This window comes from Saccopteryx leptura, chromosome 5 (assembly GCF_036850995.1).
Source record: "Saccopteryx leptura isolate mSacLep1 chromosome 5, mSacLep1_pri_phased_curated, whole genome shotgun sequence".
NCBI lineage: Eukaryota > Metazoa > Chordata > Mammalia > Chiroptera > Emballonuridae > Saccopteryx > Saccopteryx leptura.
This window is the reverse complement of record NC_089507.1, coordinates 219,633,557-219,660,385: the sequence shown is the minus strand read 5'-3', so window position 1 is coordinate 219,660,385 and position 26,829 is coordinate 219,633,557. Positions and strand designations below refer to the sequence as shown.

The window sequence follows — 26,829 nt, the reverse complement described above, 5'->3', positions numbered from 1 at the left end:
CCCCACCCTGCTGTGGGAGCGCGGGACCCGCGGCCTGCGGGGCTCCTGCACTCGGCACAGCGCCGCCCGGGATGCTCGGGTAAGTGGGCGAGCCTGCTCACCAGGACCCTCCATGCCAGCTCAGAGCTCAGAGCACGTTCCCAGACACCCCTCTCCACCTGAGCCCAACACACCAGCTTGTTTCCCACCCGCAGCGATCGACACGACACTCCCTGGACACCACCGTCCTCCCGCCTACGTGTCCTTAGTGAACCCGCCACCCAAGGGTCTGTCCTCACAGGCTGGTCCCGCTGCAGGAAGACACACGCCCGCCCCGGCGCCCGCGGGCCTGGCCTCACCTGACCAGCTCGTAGGTCTCTCCCAGGAGCGGGTTGAAGGGCTTGCCGGTCCTCTCCCACTGCGAAGCCACCGCCGACACCGCGAAGGCCGCCACGCACTGCGGACGACACACAGGCGCGAGCGAGTCCCCCAGGCCCGCCAGGCCGAGCTGGGGACGGTCCAGTCTTCCTCTGGCAGCGTGTCTGAGGTCACATCACCCCCGCAAAGTGCCTCCTGTCACCCACCACGTCCTCAAGGCCACGGGAGTGGGAGTCCCGCTGCCATCCAAGGCCAGCTCATCCTTCCTGGTGGCCCCACAGCAAGGGGGGAGGGCCGTCCCGCACGCGCACACACAGGCGCACACGCACACGCACAGGCGCACACGCACACGGGCGCACACGCACACGCACGCACACAGGTGGTGAAGCTGACCAGACCGGGAGGACCCAGGCACCAGCCCATGCACGCCTGTGGAGAACACCCCCCCGCACAAACGCCCTGCGGCTGGCAGGACAGCGACCAGGTGACCGTGAGCGGTGCTGGCCCTTCTCCATGGGGCGGTGCCTGTCCCCCTCCAGTCAGCTGGGGTCACGTCACTCGGAGCTGCGGTCCGGCCCCCCAGCCAGCACAGGGCCCCGCCCACCTGCATCCTCTCCAGGGGCTGGGGCTGGCGGGCGGCTCTGTGGATGAGGTAGACATGTTCCATGTACTCCGTGATCCGCTGCAGGAAGCTCAGGGGCTCGTTGAAAGCGATGGGCATCGTGATCTTGGACAGCTCCTGCAGGGACCCGCGAGCTCGTCACGGGCAGCCTTCCCAGGAAGCACAGCCCCGCCCGCCCGCTCTGACGGTCACCTCTTGGAGGGCAGAGGCCTGCAGGGGCGAGCTCTGAACTCCCCCCGGGCTGTGAGCTGCCTGGGAAGGGAATCCTGCCCCCGCCCAGCGAGTCCAGCTCGTCTCCCCCAGGACAGCTCCCAGTCCCTCTGCCTCTCCACACCCACCGCCCATGCTGGACCACATCGCACACCCGGATGGCAGGAGCCCTGCGCTGGCCCCCCCGTGGCCCCCCCACTGCAGGTGTTCCTGATGCTCCTCCAGCTCCATGGCCCAAAAGCGCCACTGAACGAGCCACTAGCTTCCCATCACCTCCCGGAGAACTAGGAACCCTCAGCCCAGCAAGTGACACCTCCCAACACGTGGCTTCAAGTGGCTTTGCCCAAAAGTCTTTCAAAGTCGGCAAAGGAGTCTCGCTCTGATGCCTGTTCACAGCCACACAGAGGGGACAATATCGTGGAGACAAGAGGTGACCGAGAGAGGTGCGCAGAACACCTGCGTGGTGAGTGGGGTCAGCTCAGCAGGGACAAGCACACCCAGCGCCAGGGGCTGCGTCTCAACGCCAGCGTCTACCCAGGCCACCAGGGCACACGGTGCACACAGGGCACCAGGGCACACGGGGCACCAGGGCACATGGGACACCAGGGCATACAGGGCACCAGGCCACCAGGGCACACAAGGCACACAGGGCACACAGGGCACCAGGGCACACGGGGCACACAGGGCACCAGGCCACCAGGGCAACAGGGCACACAGGGCACCAGGGCACACAGGGCACCAGGGCAACAGGGCACACAGGGCACCAGGGCACACAGGGCACACAGGGCACCAGGGCACACAGGGCACACAGGGCACCAGGCCACACGGGGCACACGGGGCACACAGGGCACCAGGCCACACGGGGCACACAGGCCACACGGGGCACCAGGCCACATGGGGCACACGGGGCACATGGGGCACACAGTGCCTGCTCAGGTCACAGCAGTGCTGCTGTGGACTGCTCTGCCGGTCACTGCCCACGGTCCCCATGGGAGATGGCGGTTGGGAAGGTCCTGAAGGGTATGCGGGGCGCACGCTGCTGTTTTGCAACTTTTTTTTTTTTTTTTTTTCTGAAGCTGGAAACAGGGAGAGACAGTCAGACAGACTCCCGCATGCGCCCGACCAGGATCCACCCGGCACGCCCACCAGGGGCGACGCTCTGCCCACCAGGGGGCGATGCTCTGCCCATCCTGGGCGTCGCCATGTTGCGACCAGAGCCACTCTAGCACTTGAGGCAGAGGCCACAGAGCCATCCCCAGCGCCCGGGCCATCTTTGCTCCAATGGAGCCTTGGCTGCGGGAGGGGAAGAGAGAGACAGAGAGGAAGGAGAGGGGGAGGGGTGGAGAAGCAAATGGGCGCTTCTCCTATGTGCCCTGGCCGGGAATCGAACCCGTGTTTTGCAACTTTCTATACAGTCTAAACTTTCCCCAAAATAAACACTTGCAAACACCGTGGACTTTCCCCTGGGGAGGGACTGAGTGGAGCAGGGTGACAGGCAGTCAGCACGAGGAAGCACCTGAGAAACAGGGCGCACGTCCCCATGGATTGCTGTGCGGGGCCGTCACCAGATGCGGCCTAGAGCGAGCCTCCTGTGCCTGGCAGCACCCTCCTGGCAGCACAGTGAGGAGTCTCCATCAGTGGGCAAGGACAGGAAAAGGCCTGTGACCTCTGGCCACCAGTTCCCTCTCTCCCGTGACAGATCTGAGCGTCTGAGCTCTGCCTGCAGCCCACATGGGCGGCTGCCACGGCTCACCCGCTGTGTGCGTCCAGGAACCCAAACTCCCCATTTCACGCCGACTGCGGGAAGGCAGCCTTCCGGGAGTGCGTCACCGCATGCTGAGGGAACGACTGGCTCGGCCTTCGGAGCCGTCTCCCTGTCCTCCAGTGGCCTCCCCCCACCCTCACGCCTGTCCAGGTCCACACCTTCGCTCCCCGCTGTCCGCCAGCGTGCAGGGTGAGCCCGCAGGGAGGTGCCAATTGCGCCCAGATGCCCACACTCACCAGGCCGATGCACTTCCTCAGAATCCCCCACACGCTGAAGTCGCTCCTGGTGAACATCGGGGCTGGCAGGGACATCCTGAAACGCAGTGACCACGGGAACGTGTTACAACCCGACATGAGGTTCATTCAGAATGGGTGGTTTTGCTCAACCACCATTTTTCTCTAATCCTATCTAAACCAGCAGTCTTCTGCTCCGGGATCCTGGGGAGAAAGACCAGCCCGCTGGCTTCGTTCCGAAGAAAGGTTCCTGTGTGGACTTGCAGGAGGGCCTCCGGGAGAGAATGACCATGACCACACAGATGACTGTTTCACAGAGCTGGGGACAGCTCATCTCGTCCCCAAGGGGCAGTGGTGTGCCTGTGGCCTGGAGCACAGCAGGACCATGGACAGAGGCTGGGCCATGAGGACCCCAAGAGGGAACCCAGCTAAGAAAACCTTTTCAGAACCAGCTGTTCAACCCTTTCAGCACGTGTTTCCTGAGGCACCCTCAGCCCAGACGACCTCCCCACGAGGAGGGGGCCCCCACAGCCAGGTTTACAGCTGACTCGAGGGGGCCTGGTCTCCCTCCTGGGAACTTGCTGGGATGAGACCTGGCTCCGTCTGGGAGGGAGGGATGTCAAGTGGGACAAAGGTCTGGACGTGGAGGAGGCACGACGTCCTGACTGAAGACTGAGCCATTGGGTCCCCGCACTGCCCCGCGCCCCTGAGTGCCCTCGGCACCGCCCTGCGCCCCAGAGTCCCCTAGGCACTGCCCTGCACCCCAGAGTGCCCTCGGCACTGCCCTGCGCCCCAGAGTCCCCTCGGCACTGCCCTGCGCCCCAGAGTCCCCTAGGCACCGCCCTGCGCCCCAGAGTCCCCTAGGCACCGCCCTGCACCCCAGAGTCCCCTAGGCACCGCCCTGCACCCCAGAGTCCCCTAGGCACTGCCCTGCGCCCCAGAGTGCCCTCGGCACTGCCCTGCGCCCCAGAGTGCCCTCGGCACTGCCCTGCGCCCCAGAGTCCCCTAGGCACTGCCCTGCGCCCCAGAGTCTCCTAGGCACTGCCCTGTGCCCCTGAATCCCCCTCAGCACTGCCCTGTGCCCCAGAATCCCCTCGGCACTGCCCCGCGCCCCAGAGTCCCCTCGGCACTGCCCCGCGCCCCAGAGTCCCCTCGGCACTGCCCCGCGCCCCAGAGTCCCCTCGGCACTGCCCCGCGCCCCAGAGTCCCCTAGGCACTGCCCCGCGCCCCAGAGTCCCCTCGGCACTGCCCCGTGCCCCAGAGTCCCCTAGGCACTGCCCCGCGCCCCTGAGTGCCCCCGGCACCGCCCCGCGCCCCTGAGTGCCCCCGGCACCACCCCGCGCCCCTGAGTGCCCCCGGCATTTCCCTGCGCCCCTGAATCCCCCTCAGCACCGCCCCGCGCCCCTGAGTGCCCCCGGCACCGCCCCGCGCCCCTGAGTGCCCCCGGCATTTCCCTGCGCCCCAGAGTGCCCTTGGCACTGCCCTGTGGCATCCGGAGTCAGGTGAGCTGCTCTCCAGTGTCTCTGAGTTCAGACGGGGGGACCAAGCTGGCCGCCCCCGCTCCACACGCTGGCTGGGACGAGACTGTGGGCTCCTGCCCAGGTGGAACCCTGAGCCTCCCTTCAGGGTGTCACCTCAGGGCCGCTGGGTTAGGGCATGCTGCTTGTTTTCAGGGACGAGAGGAAGTAGAGAGAAAGCTCTCATTTACAGAGCAGTGACCCCCGGGCTGGACAGCGAGAGGCGAGGAGGGAGAGGAGATGGCGCAGCCGGGGGGGGGGGAGGAGGGAGGAGGCAGGAGGGGCTGACGTGGGGCCTTCAGGGCCCAAGGCCCCTGCGTGGGGACCAGGGACAGCGGGAGGGCTAGAGTGGGGGCCAGGTGCTGGCCCCTCTGCCTGGGGGGGCCCTTAGAGTTCATCGTCCACACTGAGTCCTTCTGGGGGGAGGGGGTGCTGCCAGTGACGCCCGGGGGGGGCACGAGAACATCCGCTCGAGTCCTGAACAAGGGCTGGCAGTGGCCCCTTCAGACCTGTCCTCTAAAGACAGATGCCTGCAGTGGGCAGGAAGGGGTGTGGACAGGCACGGGGTGACAGGAGGCACGGGTGACAGGAGGCACGGGTGACAGGAGGCCCGAGGTGACAGGAGGCACGGGTGACAGGAGGCACGGGGTGACAGGAGGCCCGGGGTGACAGGAGGCCCGAGGTGACAGGAGGCACGGGTGACAGGAGGCACGGGGTGACAGGAGGCACGGGTGACAGGAGGCCCGGGGTGACAGGAGGCCCGGGGTGACAGGAGGCACGGGGTGACAGGAGGCCCGGGGTGACAGGAGGCACGGGTGACAGGAGGCCCGAGGTGACAGGAGGCACGGGTGACAGGAGGCACGGGTGACAGGAGGCCCGGGTGACAGGAGGCACAGGGTGACAGGAGGCCCGGGGTGACAGGAGGCACGGGTGACAGGAGGCACGGGATGACAGGAGGCACGGGTGACAGGAGGCCCGAGGTGACAGGAGGCACGGGTGACAGGAGGCACGGGATGACAGGAGGCCCGAGGTGACAGGAGGCACGGGTGACAGGAGGCACGGGTGACAGGAGGCACGGGGTGACAGGAGGCCCGGGGTGACAGGAGGCATGGGTGACAGGAGGCACGGGTGACAGGAGGCACGGGGTGACAGGAGGCCCGGGTGACAGGAGGCACAGGTGACAGGAGGCCCGGGACGGCGTGGGCTGGGCTGGGCGGGCAGCAGGTGGAAGAGCCGGAAGGACAGGCGTGTGTGGCACAGCTGCGTAACGGGCTGGGCCGGGAGGAGGAGGCGGCAGGGCTGGCTGGTTGGTGCCCGGCCCCCTTGGCACACAGGAGGTGTGGCAACACCTACCCAGCAAACGGCCGAACAAGGAGGGGCTCAAGCCCCCCAGGGAGGTGGGGGGCGTACCTGGGCCTAACGCTCAGGGCAGGTCGCGGTGAAGGTGGGGGCTCCCTGGAGCCGAGACGCAACCCAGGGCGGGGTGGACGAAGGCTGGCCGCCCACCGCCACCGTCTCCCGAGCCCCAGCTGATGGGTGTCCTCCCCTCTGTGGGTGAGCTCCCGGGGCACAGCCAGCAGACTCCTGCTTGTGGGGGAATGCCAGGGAAGAGGCAGGACCGTGGCCGCTGCTCTGACCGGAGGCCCCCCTGCAGTGCGCTGCCCTGGGCACAGCGCCAGGCCGCCGTGGCACTTGGAACTCGCAGCACTGGGGCAGGGTGCCCACAGGCATTGTACGGACGACGGGACCAGGGGTCCCACAGCGCCATCACGGATCTCTCAAGCCAAGCAGAGTGGATCGCAGCTCAAAGTCTGGCCGCAGGGGGCGCTGGGTGGGGTCCAGAGGAGACGGCCCACAGGACACGCAGGACCGGGGGCTGGGGACCACCACAGACACACAGGAAGTCTGAGACACGTGCGGGACAACATACCTGTGCTTCTGAACCCCATTCTCCTGAGGGGGCCTCTGCCCAGCCTGCCCAATGCCGTTGCTTTTGCCGGCGCCTCCGGTGACTCTCGGATTCGCCTCGGAAAACTCCCCAGAAGAGTTATCAGAGTCAAAGCCTGCAGAGAACGACAGGATGGTCACATTCGCAGGATGACAGGACGGTCACGTTCGCAGGCTGGGGGATAAAAGCCTGCCTCCAAGAAGTCTGCAGCCAAAGACCCGGAGCTCTCGACTGTTTCTAACGGACGCGTCCGGAGTGGCTAGCTCGGCCCCCCAGCACTGAGGGGAAGGCAGAAGCAGGACGCTGTGGGGAGCTTCCCAGGCGAGACTCCCCCCCACTCGGAGTTCACACACTCCAGGGCGCTCTGCGGGGCGTGCTGGACCAGGGGCGATGCCGTCATGCCCAGTGCCCCTCTCCCTGGGTTTCCAATGAGAATAAGCCAACAACCTGGGCTGCCTGCCCCCTCCTCCTCCGGGGGCAGAGGCCGCTGGGGACTGATATGCACCCCAGAGCGTGCTGACAGGGCTCCGGAGCAAAGCTTGTCCCGGGGACAGGGGCAGACAGACAGCCTTCTGCTGTGCAGCATGTCACTCTGGCAGGAACGCAGAAGTGGCCCCTCTGGCTGCACGGGCAGGACCACCACTGGAAGTCTGGCCGTGGCAGGACCTCGAGCTGCGGCTCTCACAGCCCTCTGCACACAGAGGGACACACGGGCCAGAGCCTCCTGAGTCCTGGCCACCAGCAGCCACCCCGCAAGAAGAACGACGACATCCCTGAGGCTGACTGTGAGGATGGCGGGTGGAGAGTGACCAGGTTTCGCGTGGTCACCGCGATGAGGGAAGGGGCCACTCTAAGCTCAGTGACTCGGCCCGGCCTGCCCCCTGCCCCCACACAAGCACACCTGGCCACGGGCTGGGTCCAGGCAGGCACACCACGCAGCCTTCCAACTACAGGCTGCGGGCCACGCCTAAAGTGGCCGTGGGTGACAGGAAAGTAACTGAACCTTGAGCATTTATCCCCACAGCAACTCTGAAAGACTGAACACCTCGCTGTCCTTCGTCATTACGTCCTGTGGTGCGAAGCTGAGCTTTCCTCCGTGTCTGGGAGCTAGGCCTGGGAGCACGCCTTCCTGACCACCGTCCCATCCCCCAGGACAAGTCTGAGGCCTCTGCGCTGGCATGGCGTGGGGGCCTCCTGCTCCGGGGACCGGGGAGCAAGGGTCCTGCTCTGCATGCTCACCTGTGACGGCGTCGAAGAACTCCTCGTCCCCGTTCATCCTCCGCAGCCAGGCGCCCCGCCCGATCGGCAGGCCCCTACGGAGTCATCGGGTCATCGTGCTGGGTCTGCACAGACAGGAGGGTGGCACACGGGAAGCTCGAAGGGTGAAAATCCAACAGGCAGTGAGCTCTGAGGGGGAGAAACATTCGCATTCAGAAGTTCTGTGGAGGCCCTGGCTGGTTGGCTCAGCGGTAGAGCGTCGGCCTGGCGTGCGGGGGACCCGGGTTCGATTCCCGGCCAGGGCACATAGGAGAAGCGCCCATTTGCTTCTCCACCCCCTCCCCCTCCTTCCTCTCTGTCTCCCTCTTCCCCTCCCGCAGCCAAGGCTCCATTGGAGCAAAGATGGCCCAGGTGCTGGGGATGGCTCCTTGGCCTCTGCCCCAGGCACTGGAGTGGCTCTGGTCGTGGCAGAGCGATGCCCCGGAGGGGCAGAGCATCGCCCCCTGGTGGGCAGAGCGTCGCCCCTGGTGGGCGTGCCGGGTGGATCCCAGTCGGGCGCATGCGGGAGTCTGTCTGACTGTCTCTCCCTGTTTCCAGCTTCAGAAAAATACAAAAAAAACCCCAGAAGTTCTGTGGTTTAGGAATGTTTCTCAAATACCCATTCGTCGTTTTTGAAGCCAAATCCCATCTGAGCAGAGGAGTAAAAACGATCTCATGACAAATGCATATTTTGGAAAATCTACACGAGAGGAAACATTTATAATACAGAGACCCATCAACGAACAGATCAATAAGTAGTCATTATTTGAAGTTATTTTTATTTTAAAATCATCATCCACAGTTGCACAGAAAACAATGAGATGGTGGATCTGGGACAGTCCCGGGAACAGGTAAACTTCAGTCCACGCGGCGGAGGCTCGAGCGCGGCTCGGGAACTGCGCTGAAGGTCACTGCGCGTCTCTCTCAGGAGAAGGCGGGTGGTTACACACGGAGAAATCGTGCTAGAATGTTTGTTTTACATCAACACAAAGCCAACCCTCAATTCTGGAGAAGCTGCCGTGTGAGTTAGCTGAAATCGACTGAAATCTCCTCCGGATGACTCTGGCTCGGCATTAGCTCGTGCGTGCTGACCTGTCTCATCACGAGGTGCAGCGCTTTACAAAGATCAGCCTTGTCCCCAGAGGTCCGGCTTTTATGGAAGTGGGCGGAGCCTGTCTTTAACTGTATCAGCAAGCTCAGACGGGCCCCAGGGTGCTGCCCCCGTGCTGAGAGGAGCAAGGGCAGGGACTCGCCCTGCCCTTGGAGTGGCCGTGCAGCCCTGCCTGTAACAAGGGGCCAGTCTGAACACCACCCTGTGGGCCCGACTGAAACACGAGACACATCCCTGTCCTGAGTCCGCAAGGACATTGAACAACAAAGGAGCCGGTTACCACGGAGGTGCATCCCATTGTTCTGGAAACCAGGAAACTGGGGGATCCCTCGAGCCCCTGCCCTGACTGCCCTGTGCGGGCTGCCTGCACCACGGGGTGGCCAGGTGACCGGGACAGAACACGTCACTCACACAGGTGACGACAGTGAGGGAGCGGGGTGGGGGCGCAGTGGTGCCCAGCACTGATGAGCTGACCCGCAGGCCGGCACGGGCGCCCCACAGCGCAGCGGCACTTGCTCCCCATTTCTTCACGGGGGCACCAGCCCGGGACGCCCCACCATGCCGGCCAGCTTGCTCTGAGGTGCCTGCTCCAACGGCGCCGGCCAGGACCTGGGCTCAGAACACAAAACGTCCACCGCCACTTCTCTGAATACCAGCACTCAATCAACAAATCCATCTTTACGTTTTTCTCAGAAAAGCAGACCTAGTCACTGAGGAGCAAGTCGACTGGCTGAGAGCCTGACAGCCCGTGGGGTCAGCGCCATGGCCAGCTCCCTGAAGAGCAGAGCTGTGTGTTATTTCTGTTCTCTAAAAAAGACGGGCGCGGCCACCTAGACGCCTCTTCACAGAGCACCAGAAGTTCACCAGATAGTACAAAAACTCTGCGTCCACTCTGGAGGTTAAATATAAATTCCACATTCAAGTTTGTTCAAAATAATATAAATTCTACATAATAACTTAAAAATGAATTAGCAGCCCTGGCTGGATAGCGCGGCTGGTTAGAGCATCACCCCGAAGCACAGAGGTTAGACCCCTGGCCAGAGCATCACCCCGAAGACAGAGGTTAGACCCCTGGCCAGAGCATCACCCCAAGACAGAGGTTAGATCCCTGGTCAGAGCATCACCCCGAAGCACAGAGGTTAGATCCCTGGTCAGAGCATCACCCCGAAGCACAGAGGTTAGATCCCTGGTCAGAGCATCACCCCAAGACAGAGGTTAGATCCCTGGTCAGAGCATCACCCCGAAGACAGAGGTTAGACCCCTGGTCAGAGCATCACCCCAAGACAGAGGTTAGACCCCTGGCCAGAGCATCACCCCAAGACAGAGGTTAGATCCCTGGTCAGAGCATCACCCCGAAGCACAGAGGTTAGATCCCTGGTCAGAGCATCACCCCAAGACAGAGGTTAGATCCCTGGTCAGAGCATCACCCCGAAGACAGAGGTTAGACCCCTGGTCAGAGCATCACCCCAAGACAGAGGTTAGATCCCTGGTCAGAGCATCACCTCAAGACAGAGGTTAGATCCCCCCTGGTCAGAGCATCACCCCGAAGCACAGAGGTTAGACCCCTGGTTAGAGCATCACCCCAAAGCACAGAGGTTAGACCCCTGGTTAGAGCATCACCCCAAGACAGAGGTTAGATCCCTGGTTAGAGCATCACCCCAAGACAGAGGTTAGACCCCTGGTTAGAGCATCACCCCAAGACAGAGGTTAGATCCCTGGTTAGAGCATCACCCCGAAGCACAGAGGTGAGATCCCTGGTCAGAGCATCACCCTGAAGCACAGAGGTGAGATCCCTGGTCAGAGCATCACCCCAAGACAGAGGTTAGACCCCTGGTTAGAGCATCACCCCAAGACAGAGGTTAGATCCCTGGTTAGAGCATCACCCCGAAGCACAGAGGTGAGATCCCTGGTCAGAGCATCACCCTGAAGCACAGAGGTGAGATCCCTGGTTAGAGCATCACCCCGAAGACAGAGGTTAGATCCCTGGTCAGACATCACCCCAAGACAGAGGTGAGATCCCTGGTCAGAGCATCACCCCAAGACAGAGGTTAGATCCCTGGTTAGAGCATCACCCCAAAGCACAGAGGTGAGATCCCTGGCCAGAGCATCACCCCAAGACAGAGGTTAGATCCCTGGTTAGAGCATCACCCCGAAGCACAGAGGTGAGATCCCTGGTCAGAGCATCACCCCAAAGCACAGAGGTTAGATCCCTGGTTAGAGCATCACCCCAAGACAGAGGTTAGATCCCTGGTTAGAGCATCACCCTGAAGCACAGAGGTGAGATCCCTGGTCAGAGCATCACCCCAAAGCACAGAGGTTAGATCCCTGGTTAGAGCATCACCCCGAAGACAGAGGTGAGATCCCTGGTCAGAGCATCACCCCAAGACAGAGGTTAGATCCCTGGTTAGAGCATCACCCCGAAGCACAGAGGTTAGATCCCTGGTCAGAGCATCACCCCGAAGACAGAGGTTAGATCCCTGGTCAGAGCATCACCCCAAGACAGAGGTTAGATCCCTGATCAGAGCATCACCCAGAAGCACAGAGGTTAGACCCCTGGTCAGGACACGTACAGGAATAGAGTGTGTTCCTGTCTCTCCCTCTCTCTCTAAAATCAGTAAAATAAGAATTAAAAAAATGCATCAGCAAGCAACAGCCACAGGAGATAAAGAGAGCATGTCAACAACACACTAACCCACAGACTCAACAAACGTGAGCAGCGGACACACACATTCCCCTCCAGGGCTCACAGACATCCCAGGACACGTGCGGCCACGGCTACATAGATCTCATACAGGCATCTTCTCTGCCTTACCCAAGAGGGGAGCTAGATGGGAATGAACAAAAGCAAAACTGGAAAACTCACAAAACTGGAGAAATCAAACAACATGCTCTTAAACAACCAGTGGATCAAAGAAGAAATCACAAGAGAAACTGGAAAATACTCAGAGTCAAATGTAAATGAAAACATAACAAACCAAAGCTTATGGGACACGGTCTGTAAGCAGAGCGGAGGCGGGAAGTGATCGTTACCAATACTTACATCAAAAAAAACGAAACGAGAAAGATCTCAACCCAACAACCTAACGTTACAACTAAAAGGAACAGAGCCTGACCTGTGGTGGCACAGTGGTTAAAGCGTCGACCTGGAAATGCTGAGGTCGCCGGTTCGAAACCCTGGGCTTGCCTGGTCAAGGCACATACGGGAGTTGATGCTTCCAGCTCCTCCCCCCTTCTCTCTCTCTGTCTCTCCTCTCTCTCTCTCTGTGTTTCTCCCTCTCCTCTCTAAAATGAATAAATAAATAAATAAATTTTTTTTTAAAAAAGGGAACAGAAAACGAAACAAATATTAAAACTGGCAGAAGGAAGGTAACAATACAGATTTGAACATAGATAAATGAAATAGATAACTGAAAAATCAGCAAAACCAAAAGTTGGGTCTTGGAAAAAATCTACAAAATTGACTAACCATCAGGTAGATGAACTAAAAATAAAAATAAGAGAAGACTCAAATTATTAAAATTGGAAATGAAAGTGGAGAAATTACTATCAATTCCACAGAAATAAAAAGAATTATAAGAGAGTACTGTCACAATTGTACATGCCCTGGCCTGAGAGCTCAGTTGGTTCATGTCATCCTGAAGCACAGAGGTTGCCGGTTTGATCCCCAGTCAGGGCACATACAGCAGTAGATCAACGTTCCTGTCTCTCTCTCTCCCCTCATTTTCCTCTCTCATTAAAATTAATAAATAAAAATTAAGGCCCTGGCTGGTTGGCTCAGCAGTAGAGCGTTGGCCTGGCGTGCGGGGAACCCGGGTTCGATTCCCAGCCAGGGCACATAGGAGAAGCGCCCATCTGCTTCTCCACCCCTCCCCCTCTCCTTCCTCTCTGTCTCTCTCTTCCCCTCCCGCAGCGAGGCTCCATTGGAGCAAAGATGGCCTGGGCGCTGGGGATGGCTCCTTGGCCTCTGCCCCAGGCGCTAGAGTGGCTCTGGTCGCGGCAGAGCGACGCCCCGGAGGGGCAGAGCATCACCCCCTGGTGGGCAGAGCATTGCCCCTGGTGGGCGTGCCGGGTGGATACCGGTCGGGCGCATGCGGGAGTCTGTCTGACTGTCTCTCCCCATTTCCAGCTTCAGAAAAATACCAAAAAAAAAAAAAAATCAATCCATGTAACACATCACATTCACAGAATAAAGAAAAAATCCACGTGATCATCTCAACTGATGCAGAAAAATCATTTTTCATAATAAAAACACTCAAGAAACTAGCAGTTGAAGAAGGTGACACCAGAACATAATAAAAACCCCACAGGGAACATCGTACTCAATAGTGGAAGACTGAAGCTTCTCCTCAAACTTCAGAACAAGACAAGGGTGCCCACTTTCACCAATTCTACCCACTACGGCGCTGGAAGTTCTAGCCAGAGTAATCAGGCAAGAAAAAGAAATGAAAGGCATCTGAACTGGGAAGGGGGAAGAGAAATTATGTCTGCAGTTGCTACGATCTTATACATAGAAAACCCTACAGATGCCACAAAAATACCTCTTAGAACTAACAAATCCAGCAAGGTCACAGGATACAAAGTAACACAGGAAAGTCAGTTGAATTTTTATACACTAACAATGGACACTTCGAAAAAGAACTTAAAAAGAAAAACAATTCCATTTATAACAGCACCAAAATGAATAAAATACTCAGGAATGGACCAAGGAGGTGACACAACAAAACATTGCTGAAAGAAATTAAAGAGGATGAGAGCGCACGGGAACCCGCCCCCCCCCCCCCCCCCCCCCCCGTGTGCATGGATTGGAAGGTTAATATGGGTGAGACACCAATGCTGCCTAAAGCCACGCACAGAGTTCCACGCAATCTCTACCAACATCCTGGAGGCATTTCTTGTAGAAACAGAAGAAAACCCCACCCTAAAATCCAGGGACCCTGCATAGACAAAACGATCTTGAAAAAGAAGAACGAAGCTGGAGGACTCCACTTCCTGGTTTTGAAACTCGCCGCAAAGCTGCAGCAGCACACAGAGCGGTGCAGACAGAAAGACAGACACAGGGACTGAGGAACGGAACTGAGACAGAGGAGGGATCACAGGGACCAGAGGAAAACAGGACAGAGGGAAGGGGGATGATAGGATGGGGTAAACCTGGAGGGAAGGGGGAGGGCGCTATGGGGAGGGGGGCAAGGGGGATGTTGAGGGGAATTTGGGGGAGAGGGGATGCATTCAGGGCGACACTAGAATCTATGTAAACACAATAAATTAAAATCAATATAAAAAGACAGACAGACAGACATGGATCAATGGGACAGAACACAGAACCCAGAAACACTTTCCTGCCTACAGTCGGGGGACTCGTGACCCGGGGTCAAGACCACTCCCTGGGGAAAGGACAGCCCTTGTGGCAAGTGGTGCTGGGAACACTGGACATCCACGCAGAAGGGTGAAGTTGGATGCTTATCTTACACAATAATACACAAAAATTAACTCAAAATAGGTCAAGGACCTAAATGTAAGAGCTAACGCTACAAAACTCTTTGAAGAAAACAGGACGAAAGCTTCCCAACACTGCACTTGGCAGTGGATTCTGAGATGTCACCAAAGGCCCACACAACAGAAGAAAAGATGTACAGAACGGGCTTCCTGGTCATAGTTAAACTCTGAGCACTGACATGCACTGTCAGCGGGTAGAACGGCAATCCACAGAAAGGGAGAAAATATTGGAAAATCATGCATCTGATAACAAATTAATATGCAGAATATATAGAAAACTTCTAAAACTCAACAACAAAGAAAACCAGCTTGATTCAAAAATGGACAAAGGACTTGAATCGACCTTTCGTTTCACCGAGGAAGATACACAGAGGGCCCGTAAGTCCACGGAAAGACGCCACCATCACCAATCATCAGGGCAATGCAAATCCAAGCTACACTGAGATGCCACCTCACACCCAACGGAAGTAACGAGCGCTGGCGAGGGTGTGGAGAAACGCAGCCCTGGTGCGCTGCCGGTGGGGACGCAACACGGCGCAGCCGCTGTGGAAAAGTACGGCGAGTCCTCAAGAAATTAGAAATGGAGCCAGCACATGACCCAGCCACTCCACTTCTAGACACACACGCAGAAGCGTTGAGAGCAGGGACTGAGACACTGCACAGCCGTGCCCACGGCGGCGGCGGCCACAGCAGCTAAACATGGAAGCTGCCCAAGTGCCATCGGTGGACGGCTGGGTGAGCAGAACATTCCTCAGCCTTCAAAGAAAGGCAATCCCGACACAGGCCACACACGGATGGACCTTGGGGACAGTACGCCCAGTGACATAAGCCAGTCGCTGAAGAGCGGATTCTGCTCCCACTTGCACGAGGGACCAGAGAAGTCAAATGCACGGGGACAGAAAGTAGATGGTGGGCCCCCGGGGCTGGGGGAGGGGCGGGGGGAGTGTTCAGTGGGGACCCAGCAGAGCTTTACAGGACAGAAGGCTCTGAAGGTGATGGTGGGGATGCCGCACAACCATGCGAAGGTGCTCAGACCACTGAACTGGCGCTGAAAAATGGTTACCGCGGTAAATTATATGTTATATATATTTTTTTACCACAATTTTAAAAGTCTGAAAAACCGTATCAGCAGAAAGGAACCATTCTGCCCGGAGCTCGATGCCCGCGGTGAAGTCCACAGAGCCGCACGGGACAGGGAGAGGTCCCACTATTGCCAGTGACGGGCCCTCTCTCAGAAAGGACCCAAACCCGTCTAACAGTCCAACCAAGGGGAACCTTCCTCCTGCTGACGGTTCAGAGAAGTGCAGCCCGGACTTCCAGCTCCAGGGAACACAGCGTGTGAGGGACAAGGCGGACGTGGGACGGAGGTGGGGTGAGGAAGACCCCCCAGAGAGGACCCAGGAGGCCGGTCCTGCCCCACAGAGGTCACACTCAGTGCAATCCCAGCACTGGTGCTCACAGGAACCGCAGCCGCCTGAGGCCTAAGCCAAGAAGCCTAACTGGACACTTGCTCAGGCCACCGGATGCATCAGACTGGGCTCATCGAGGACAAGTCCCAGCAGACATGAGCTGGAGCAGCCACACGGCACAGTCATGTTCCGGTTCAGCACCACGTGTGCGTCCAGAGCCCGGCTCACCGACGCTCCCACCACCCAGCAGCTCTCGAGGTCAAGACCAAACACGGTGGAGGGGACAGCACTGGACCTAAGGCCAGTGACAGAGCAAACCAAAGCCACTGTCTCACAGGAGCCTTCTGGCTCGGGGGACAGTCTGGCAGGTACCAGCCCGGCTGCGTCCCCAAGGCTGAGCTGTCAGACCGCCCCCCAAAGATGCTCCAGTGACACTTACACGTTACCAGACTGGAGAGCTACCCCCGGGTGCCCACCCGGAGTGTGAAATGTCCCTTCTGAGCGTGAAAGGGCCGCAGAGTTTAATGGGCACAGCTCGCTCTCAGTCAGAATTAAAGGACAGCCCTGGCTGGTTGGCTCAGTGGTAGAGCATCGGCCTGGCGTGCGGGGGACCCGGGTTCGATTCCCGGCCAGGGCACATAGGAGAAGCGCCCATCTGCTTCTCCACCCCTCCCCCCCTCCTTCCTCTCTGTCTCTCTCTTCCCCTCCCGCAGCCGAGGCTCCATTGGAGCAAAGATGGCCCGGGCGCTGAGGATGGCTCCATGGCCTCTGCCCCAGGCGCTGGAGTGGCTCTGGTCGCGGCAGAGCATCACCCCTGGTGGGCATGCCGGGTGGATCCCGGTCGGGCGCATGTGGGAGTCTGTCTGACTGTCTCTCCCCGTTTCCAGCTTCAGAAAAAAAAAAAAAAAAAGAATTAAAGGACAGAGGATGGGGCAGGAGAATGACAGCAGGAAGCAGGTCACTGTGCTGAGGGAGGGAGGGGGGAGGGCCTGGAGCCACCCTGTCCTGGGCCCCTTGTCCCCTCCCCACCGCAGCCAGGCCACTGCTCTGTCTCCGTGGTCACCAACTGTTCAGAGTTCTGGGTTTTGGATGCCCCTTTGCACACAAAGCCCACCTGCCACCTGGATGCCCACCGAAGCCCAAGACACCACAGTTCCCAGTTCCCACCTTTTGTGAAAAACCCAGAGATTAATGGAAGCAACAACTCCATCTACAGCGCTCCGGGGTCCCGTGGCAGAACCCCTCTCCAGCCACGAGGAAAACGCTCTCCCTGCTCGTCCCACACGCGGCCACAGGGCGCAGGCACCACGGAGCCTGGAGGTGTGGCCACGGGAGAGAGCATGGACACTCAGCCTCGTGTCCTTTTAACCAACTGAGGTTCTGCTACACGTTGCAGGTGGTGTCCACCCTGGACAGAGGGCCAGGGCCTCACTGGGTAGAGACACCATGGTAGACTTCCACACTGACTGCCCGGCGGCCCGAGAGAGTTTCAGTGTCCCCCCAAAGGGAAGAAGACTGTGGAAAGGGGCAGCAGTGGGGACCACTGCACAGACCCGGGCTGGCCCCATCCACAGCTGCCCCCACAACCGCCCCATCGGTGAGACACAGGGCAGGCGCCAGGCCAAGCCCGCTATCCAAGCTCACTGCCAAGCCCTGGACGTCGGCCCTCATCCTTGCTAACTGCTAAGGAGAGGTCAGACCTCAGGGTTGTAACTGTGTGGCAGAATCAATCAACCACATCCACGGTCACAACACAACCTCTCCAACAGCTGCGCTCGGTCTGGCTCTGGCCCTTCCACAGCACCCTTCCACACACACGCGTCACGCAGCCTCGGTGACACGGGAAGGACTTGACAGTGACCCTTGGCAGCTGGTTCCTTACCCTCGAGCAGGAGACAGTAAGGTCTGTCTACAAAGTTCCTTCCACTAGAGAGTACTTACTCTGAGGGCAAGACCAGTGTGCGTTCTCTGTCCTGCAGCCGTAACAGGGTCTTGGCCTTCAGGTTTCGATGGCCCATCTTAGCTTGGGCTCCATCCCCAGCCAGCTCCCGACCCCACGCGGAGCTGAAGGGTCCGTTTCAGCTCCTCGTTCTAACAGACCAGGCAGGCTGCAGGCACCCCAGGGACTGCCCGGCTCCGCCAGCAGCTCACGAAGGAAACAAAGTTTCTGGACTTGAGGAAGGTGAACGAGCCTACTGCTACGTCAGCAACCACACTAATCCACCACTGTTTACCGTGCTCCACGCCACCAGGGTGGCCTTGGCGGCAGGCAGGGGTGACACCAGCCCGGCCCTGGGGAGCCATAGGACCAGGACTTCCTGCCAGGCCCAACCAGTGAGGGCCTAGAGCCCCATCATCCACAAGTCCCCCCCAAGTCCCTTACCCTGCCCCTCCTTGACCAAGCTGATTATTGAACAGTGACTCCAAAGACACGTCACACACCACACGCCTCAAGGAACAGGACTGTGCAACCCAGAACAAGGTGCTTGCACACACAAGATGAACAGAAGCTCCTCCGTGAGACATGTCTGTGCCAGTCTACCCGCCGTCCCCGCCGTGACACAGGACAGCAGCTCCCCCGCAGAGAGAGAGGGAGACGCAGCAGCCCCAACCCCCAGGCACCGGGCGCCCTGGGGGCAGCACAGAAATCAGACCAGCAGGAGGGCCCCCACACCCCCGGGTCCCACGTGTCCACCTCTGATGAGCACCAGCAGGGGGCGGGTGACGCTGGAAGACCTGGCATCGATCGTCGCAGCCCTGGCGGGGGGAGTCCTGGGGGGCGCGGAGCTAGGGAGAGCCCACTGTGTCCCCAGGGCACCGCCGGCCAGCACCGCCTGCTGCCCCGCCCGCCCGGCATCCACGCAGCAGAGCAGGATGCTTCACGTGCGTCTCCACCGACACAGTCCCTCTGATGACCTCGCCCTTCCACCTGCTGCCCTTCCACCCCCACTCCCCACCCCAGGTCCTTCCTCCTCGGCTCTCGCCACCGAGTTCCACCTGCTCAGCCTTGAACCGGTTTCCCTGTGCCCACAAACCTGTCACCTAGCAGAGACCTGCCCGCCCACACCCAGCTCCCTGTCCTGAGCACGGACCAGACCGGGTGGGGCTTACACCAGGGCAGGAAATCCCTGAATCTCTACACCCCTAAAAGAGAGAGAGAAAGAGAAAGGGGGAATGACAAACTTCTGTTTGTGTTCGTTTTCCCAGGAAGATGGCTCAGACTCTTCCTCAGGTTCTGAAAGGGGTCCCTCGCCCAAAACAGGGTGGTGGCCCCACAGGGGGTCGCAAGCAGCACGGAGCCTGAGGCCACATGGCTGGAGTGCGCTGCACACCCCTGGGCCTCCCTCCCGAAGCCTCACTTCTCACAGGGTCCCCGCCAGCCAGGCTGAAAACCCCACGGCGCCCGCCAAGGTCCCCGGCCTCGCAGAGCGGCAGCGCTGGACTCCTCGCACACACGGCTGCTTAGAGACAGAGCCGCGGCCAGGCCGGGAGCCGGGGGCCCTGGGGAGCCAGCCTTCCTCCCTCCTCAGACGGCTCCGGGGCTCCGGTGTGTAACACTTCCCGCGGTGACGTCTCTGTGGGAGCCCAGCACAGGCTGGGCCTGACAAGCTGGGCCTGGTCCTGCTCCCTCAGTGTCTGACAGGCGCCCCCGTTCACACCGGTCACCACCACTGTCCTTATGTGCTCCTGCTCACTCTCCAGAGCTGCCAGCTGGACATCACACAACGCCCTGGTTTTGAGGCACTAACGGAAGTCCCGTTCTAGCCAAGCCCGCTCGCTGGTGCAGGTGCCAGGTGCCAGTTGACGTTCCTCACAACCAGCCCGTCACCGTCCCCGTCTGCTCAGCAGAACACCCGGCGTACACTCGGTGGGTCCCAGGCTGCCTCCCTGCTGGCTGCCACCGTCTCTGCTGGAGCCTGAGGTCAGGACACCCTCCCCACAGCGCGCTCCTGGGCCCTCTCTCCCCAGGCGCCCGCACCAGCCTGGAACTAGCTTCTCCCAGCACCTTGCAAGGCCAGCTGTCCTGCCCTCTGGTCAAGGAACGAGCTCAAGTCAGACAGGTCTGCCCAACCAAGAGCCACTCAGCCGGTTCCCATGCTGACACGACTCCATACGGCTCCACAGACAGACAAGCGGTGGGGGGAGACGCTCAGGTCAACAGGAGCATACCCTTCCCACTGCGCTCCTTCTCAGGCCCCCACGGGGGCAGGGGCCAGCTCAGCCAGCAGGGTCCCGGAGTCCACAGCTCGACACACAGCCCCTCGGGAGGGCAGAGACGCCCCAACGTCAGCCCACTCTGCAAACACCCCCGCTGCGCAAACAGAGTCCTGTTCCCGGCTGACTTCCGCTGCTTAGCTCACGGCAGGGGTCAGAGTACTTGCGTTACCAGAAGGTCCAGCTGAAAGAACGGTCATGCTCTCCAATTCTGCCAGGTGGCCCTAACTAAGCTCTTTCCCGAATCTGTAAGAGAAGGTAAAAGGGCACCATGCAGTCCACGGGCACGGATGGCTAAGTGACCGTTTAGTCACAGGGCTGTTCAGGAGAAGAGCTGCAGGCGTGGGCCCGTCCTCCACACCCTGTCTCCAAGGTGGGCTGACCCTGACAGTGCCAACACCTGAGGCTTACTAGCAAAAACACTTTTAAAAAAAGTAAAAATTAGAGCAGAGAGACAAGATGACCGCTGTCCCTGGGAACTGCATGGAAAGAGGCAGGCAAGACCCTGAACCAGGAGCTCTTGGGGTTCAGCTACTTCTTAGTGCTCAGTCGTGTTCAAACACTAACTTCTTCTCAGTCCCAAGAAGCTAAAAATCAACCTTGAAGCGCACCAAGTTCCAGAATCAAGCCTCACACTTGACAGCGAGCGCTCAACACTAAACGAATGCCAGCCTTCCAGGGGACGTGTGACAGGGACCACTGCTGTCTGCAGGCCATCCAGGGCCCTTGGTTGAGTGGCAGCAGGTCCTCACAGGACCAGAGACCTTTTCATAAGTACAACCTCACTTGAACACTCGTCATTGTCAAGTACTGCTGTAACAGCTAACAAAACACAAACTGGCCCACAAAGACCTCTTCCACTTCACTCCTGAAGTGCATTTGTGCCCGTCTGCGAGTCACTGTCGGGTGGGGTCAAGTTCAAGTTCTCAGGTCAGCATTGAAGGCATCCTGAGCATCTAGTACAGCACCAGACGCTCTCCCTTACATTTTCCTCACACACATTCCTCACAATAACCCAGTTTGCAGGTGAAGACCCCGGAGGCGAGAACAGATAAGTAACTTTCCTTTCCTGAGTTAGAAAGTGAGGGGGCCAGAACCTGAGAGCCCCAGGCCTGTGCTCTCCCCTCCGGCTTCTTGAGTGGCACACCTTAGTCACCTGGAGGCCCACCGCTTTCATGCAAAGACATCAGCCCCACACATGCCTCCATACGCCACAAACTCCCAGGAAAAAAAAAGGCAGCCTTGGCTTTTCAGTCACAGGAAAACCAAAGCAGACAGCGAACTCCCTGTTTGAAGATAGTGTAACAGTCAATAAAAGGTCTCAAAACTAAGAAGGGTCACTTTTCAAAGTTGAGCAACTTTTAAGTACAGATCCGAGACTCTTTGAGACTCGTTTGCTAGCCAGCATTTCCTGGAGGGCACGATCAAGAGACTCTAGGATGGAAGTCAAGTGGCACTTTGCAAACACTGAAGTAGCACTGTGCTTCAAAATGTCAAACAGACAAGAGCCCGACCCCTAAACGCAGATGAGAGGGGAAAGGGGTGCCCTCGGAGTACACTGCACGGCCGCCTGCATTAAGTTCGGTCAGAGCCAAATCCCAGTGACAACTTCGTCCCTTACAGTGCAGACATCCATCAGCACCCCTGCCCCTCCAACTCCACCACTCACACCAGACAAACAGCAGCAACTTCGCTACTAAACCAGGCAAGGGGCTTCGGCTAAACCCGGGATAGCCCGACGGAGAATTATGTTATCATAGAAGAAATAAAATGGTTTTATTAACATCTGTGCTCATTACACACACACACACACACACACACACACACACACGCATGCACACAAACGAAAATCTATTATCTATGCAGCGAAAGACAAAATTCTGACACATTGTAATGCAGCACAATGAGAATGTTCTAAAGCAAAGTGTTTAGGGGACACTGTAGATGAAAATTTTGGTTTCCAAAGGCAGTCTAGAGAGGCACTTCAGAGTGTGGGCTCTGGAGCCAGACTGCGTCCCCGCTGCCTAGCTCGCTGCTGTGTGACGTGGAGTCAGTGAGCTCTCTGCTCCTCAGCTTCCACACGAGGGAACAAGAATCCTGTCAGCACTGGGCCTGTAGGTTGCTGTGACAACCACAGGGACAAAGCAACTGGGGGGCTTCTAGCCATGCCGGAGCAACCTAGGCCATGTCATCGTCGCCTTGGGTAAGGTCTGCGGACGGGTTAATCCTCGTCATGCTTTCAATGACAACACCGGGCCAGGCACTGTGGGGGAGGGACGAGGAGGAAGTGCAGCAGACAAGGGTGCCTTCCTCATCAAAGGGAAAGGGAACTAACATATTGGGAGCAGCTGCCATGTGCCAGAGACCGCTGCAGATGATCACACACGTCACCTGCTCCTCTGAGGGCCCTGCCAGGTGCCCGGTACCTGCCACAGACGAAGAAACCCAGGCCAGGAGGGATGGGAAAACACCGCCCAGCCCAGCCAGGGACCACGTGGACGGACCCGTCTCCACATGTGTGCACAGGCAGTCCCCAGGAAAGGGACCACGGCAAGAGCTGCTGGCTCCTGGCCCAGAGCTTGTCCTAGGAGGCGGACCCTTCAGCCTGAGAGCCCCCAGAACATGATGAGCACAGCTACCTGGGAGGGGCCCTCACACTCAGGAGCGCCCCCCTCCCCAAAGACGGAACCACTTAGCTTCTTGTCTCCGTAAACTGGGAACTCTGGATGTGCGATTACCCGGTTGTCTTTCTGGATCTGGGCTCATAAACTTAACAAACTCCATCGCCTGGTGTTTGAGCGACTGTTGAAACGTAAGGGTGGAGAAGGAAGGACCCTCTGGACGTCAGTCCTGGCCAGCGATCAGGAGAGTCCCTAAGTCCTGCTGCTCTCCTGGTTACCGGCACCTAACTACGGAGAGGGAAGGAACCTTGCGAACCCTGACGACTTACCTACCTACTCTGAGCTAACTAACCTGTGTGTCCGGGGAGACCTCCCCATTAGTACCTGTGCTCCGCTGAGGTTGACGAATCAAAAAGAAAACAAAGCCCGGGTGGGGGAGGGGTGCACACACCTCCCCCAAGGGGGTCGCCCCCGGGGGACGGGCTAGGTGGCCAGTGCCATCGCGGACGCCACCGCCAAGACACAGGTGAAGCCAAGGGTCCGAGCGCCCCGCGCCCCACCGCCGGTAAGCACCGCACCGACGAACCCTGTGCGCGGACCGGGACCGGCAGGCGCCCCGGCCCCGAGTTCACCCCGATCCCGACTTCCGGCCGCGACGGCAGGGCGGGGGCCGGGGCCGCAGTTGCCGGGGCGACGCGGGGTCTCGGAGGCCGCCCGGGACCCAGGCCCGCCGCCCGCCGCCAACTTTGCTCTCAAGTTCCCTCGGCGTCGGGGCTCCTGGGCCGGGACTGCGGGCCGGGAACGGGTCGGATCGGATCGGGGCCTGGTCGCCGGGCGGTGGGTGCGAGGCTCTGGTTCCCCCCGGGCTCGGCCTCCCCGCCGCCCGCCCGCCCGCCCGAAGCCAGGAGCCTATCGTCGGCGACGCGAGATCCGGGCCGGGGTCCGGGGTCCGGGCCGGGGTCACTCACCTGGACCGCAGAGTCCGTCTGGCGCCCGCGCCTCGCTGCCCGCCCCGCCCCCGCCCCGCAGGCCCGCGACCCACTGACACCGAGGCGGAAGTGCGGCCGGCCGCCTGCCGACTGACAGCCCGCGCCAGCCACTCCAGGCGCCCCGCGCCGCTGCGTCGACCGCCGTCTGCCCAATCAGCACTCGACCCGAGCACCGCTCCGGGAGGTGGGACTATGCTAATCACTTCTCCGGAGCGGCACCTTTCTCCGCCCCTCTTGGGGTCCCGCCCACGTGGAAGAGTGATGACACCGAAAGCCAATCATAGTACGAGGAGGTGGTTGTGTGTGGGGATCATGCAGATATTCTACCCAAAGGGGGCGGGAGGGAGGTAGGAAGGGGCGTGGCTTGGAGAGCTGAGTTTACAAACACCGAGTCAGGTGGCTGGGCTGCGGACTCTCCGCCGGCCAATGGACGTGGCTTCGTGCCAAAGGCTCTCAGCCCCGGAGGGCGGGCAGACGCAGCCGGAGGCGGGACTCGTCCGCTCAAAGCTGCCTCCCTCGGCTCAAGCAACCTGCAGGGCTCCCCACAGCCCGTCCTCCTTGGCATGGCTTTCACCATTCGCCAAAACCCGGCGGCGATTTTGCTCTGGCTGCATTCCCTGACCGCTCACTTCTCTGTTTAAAATCCTCTGGGGCGGGGCGGGGGGGAGGTCCAAAAATAATAAAATAAGAAAATCGTTGAGGGTCCCCACTGACCTGCAGTGGCTCCATAGTTAAGCCCAGAAGCTCAGACCCCGAGCTAGCTATGTGGCCTCGAGTCTATGAGCACCAAGATGTTCCTTCGCAAATCAGAAGTCTTCCACCTTCCTCCCCCATTTGCGCCTCGGGTCTGGTTTGGGGTGGGTGGAGTAACATGAACCAGGCTGGGTCAGGGTCAAGGGTGAGCAGGCGACCCAGTAAGTGTCAGCCCTGGGACTTTTGCTGAGGGTCAGAAAACTCAGGCCAGAGGAATGGCTGAGGTCAAATGACTCCCAGCTGCTCACAGACCTTCCAAGAACTGGGGTAGGTGAGAGAAAGATGTAAGTGTGGGGCCTACCAATGGCATCTTGCCTCCATGCATGGAGGAGGCACCTAAGGATGAAGTCAACCCGGAGGAAAGCAAGACCTTGAGTCACCTGGGGCCAGCCGCACCTTAAGCAAGCGCTCTTCTAGACTTTTCAGTTATCTGGCCGGCCACTTTTTCCTTCCTGCTGAAGCCAGGGAAGGGGAACCACAGGTCACTGATGGATCCTGTGATCACAGAGCTGGCTCACTGCTGCCTCTTTTTTTTTTTTTTTGACAGAGACAGAGAGAGTCAGAGAGAGGGACAGATAGGGACAGACAGGGAGAGAGATGAGAAGCATCAATTCTTTTGTTGTGGCATCTTATTTGTTCATTGATTGCTTGTTCACTGATTACTTTTTCATATGTGCCTTGACGGGGGGGGGGGGGATGGGGGGGCTACAGCAGAACAAGTGACCCCTTGCTCAAGACAACGACCTTGGGCTTAAGCCAGCGACCCCGTGCTCAAGCCCCAACCTCGGGGTTTTGAACCTGGTCCTCCGCATCCAAGTTCGATGCTCTATCCACTGCGCCACCGCCTGGCCAGGCTCATTGCTACCTCTTTGACAAGGCCAGCCCCTCTGCAGTCCCTCCTCAGAATGTGTTGTTCCCCCATTTCCAGCAGCGGGATACTGACACACAGGTCACCCCCAGCAGGATGTGGGTGCCTTGAGGTCAGAGGCAGGCCTTGGCTGCGGAGGGAATGCTGGTGTCCCCTATGAACAGCAGGGCATACGTGGGTGGACAGGGCCTCTGTAGAAGGGGGGAGGGGCCCAGGCTGGGCCAGCTCTCTGGTGGGGTGCTGGCAACGAACAAACGTGCAGGGACTGAGAAGGATCTCTCCCAGCCTCTCCTGCTGCCGATAGAAACCAGAGGGAGGTGGGGCCAGGCCTCAGAAACAAAGGCGTTGCCATAGTTACCCCTGAAGAAGCCGACTTCAGCAGGAAAGGGCAGGGTGTAGAATGCATGCAGCCCCCAATTTTGGACAAGGACTAGGCCGGTTGCCATGGAGATGCCTCCAGCTTCCCTCCTGGCCGGGCCTGGCCCAAGTCCGGTGCAACTTCCTAGAGACCCACCACCCTCTACAACCCTCACCCTGAGAACTTCCGAAGACTCTGACCCCCATGCAAAGGACAGGCGCTGAAGAGGCTTAACCTACCAACCCCGCCCTTGTCCATGAACTTCAGGGTGAGAGAGCTGGGGCCAGAGCAGAGGCCGGGGTCCGGTGAGCCTCTGGTCTGCCTGTGGACCACCCTGTGTTACCCCCTTTAAACAGAAGAAACAAGCTGGGCCTCCACCGCTGCTGCCTTCTCCTGGCCCCAAGGCTGGGATTGGGGCAGAACCCTCCCTCAGCTGGTGGCTGGAGGGAAGGTTTCTTGAGACCAACTCAGGAGTGATTTCCTGATCTTCGCTAGGTGAAGAGGCTAATTCCAGAAGCAATTAGAATGAAGGGCGGGTGCACCTGACCAAGCAGATACTACGCATCACCATTCCCTCTTCTCTGTTCAGATGAGAAGACGGAGCCTAAGGCAAGCCCAGGGCCGACCGACCCAGCCCGCCGTGAGGGAGTGGCCCCCACACCCTGAGGTCTTGCAGCCCAGCAGCCTGGCCGGGCCCAAGAGCTTGTCAGGAAGGTCGAGATCCCTGCCCACACGTCCCCGAGCAGGATCCGCACCTGAACAAGGTGCCCAGGTGTCCCTGGGTGGCTGGGACATCAGAAGGCTCATGGGTCATGCTATCAACTGACCGACTACCATGGTGGAGGGATCTCACAGTGGTCACACTCCACCCCGAGCATCAGGGCTCTGCTCAGGGCCTAGAGTCCTCTCCGGACCCCAGGGGGCCATCCATGTGTGGCTCACAGAGCTGAAAACATGCTGGCCTAATAGATCGTCTTGGGGTGACTGCTCTCAGACCAGGTCAACCTCAAGAGTCAACCCCACAGTCAGATCTGTCTGTGACTCCCCAGGCAGGGGTCACCAGAGCCTTCCCGTCGCAGCTCCTTCTGAATCAGAACCAGCAG

The 26,829-nt window shown here is 59.5% G+C and overlaps 1 protein-coding gene and 1 long non-coding RNA gene across 3 annotated transcripts in view; both read right to left on the bottom strand.

The window, feature by feature from the left end:
• The window catches only part of OSBPL2 (oxysterol binding protein like 2), a 35,574-nt gene extending 11,732 nt beyond the window's left edge, over positions 1-23,842 (bottom strand). The window contains exons 1-6 of one of the 2 annotated variants that reach the window (XM_066384317.1): positions 23,727-23,842; positions 7,892-8,059; positions 6,635-6,767; positions 3,191-3,266; positions 962-1,096; positions 339-436 (exon numbers count right to left, since the gene is read on the bottom strand). In XM_066384317.1, coding sequence (XP_066240414.1) covers positions 339-436; positions 962-1,096; positions 3,191-3,266; positions 6,635-6,767; positions 7,892-7,928 — 479 coding nt within the window. In that variant the 5' untranslated portion in view covers positions 7,929-8,059; positions 23,727-23,842. Of the gene's footprint in view, positions 1-338; positions 437-961; positions 1,097-3,190; positions 3,267-6,634; positions 6,768-7,891; positions 8,060-20,092; positions 20,350-23,726 lie in introns of those variants that run through there. The other variant, XM_066384318.1, reaches the window with a different exon arrangement.
• The window catches only part of LOC136405207 (uncharacterized), a 57,430-nt gene that overhangs the window by 11,732 nt on the left and 18,869 nt on the right, over positions 1-26,829 (bottom strand). The gene's annotated exons all lie outside the window — the stretch shown is intronic.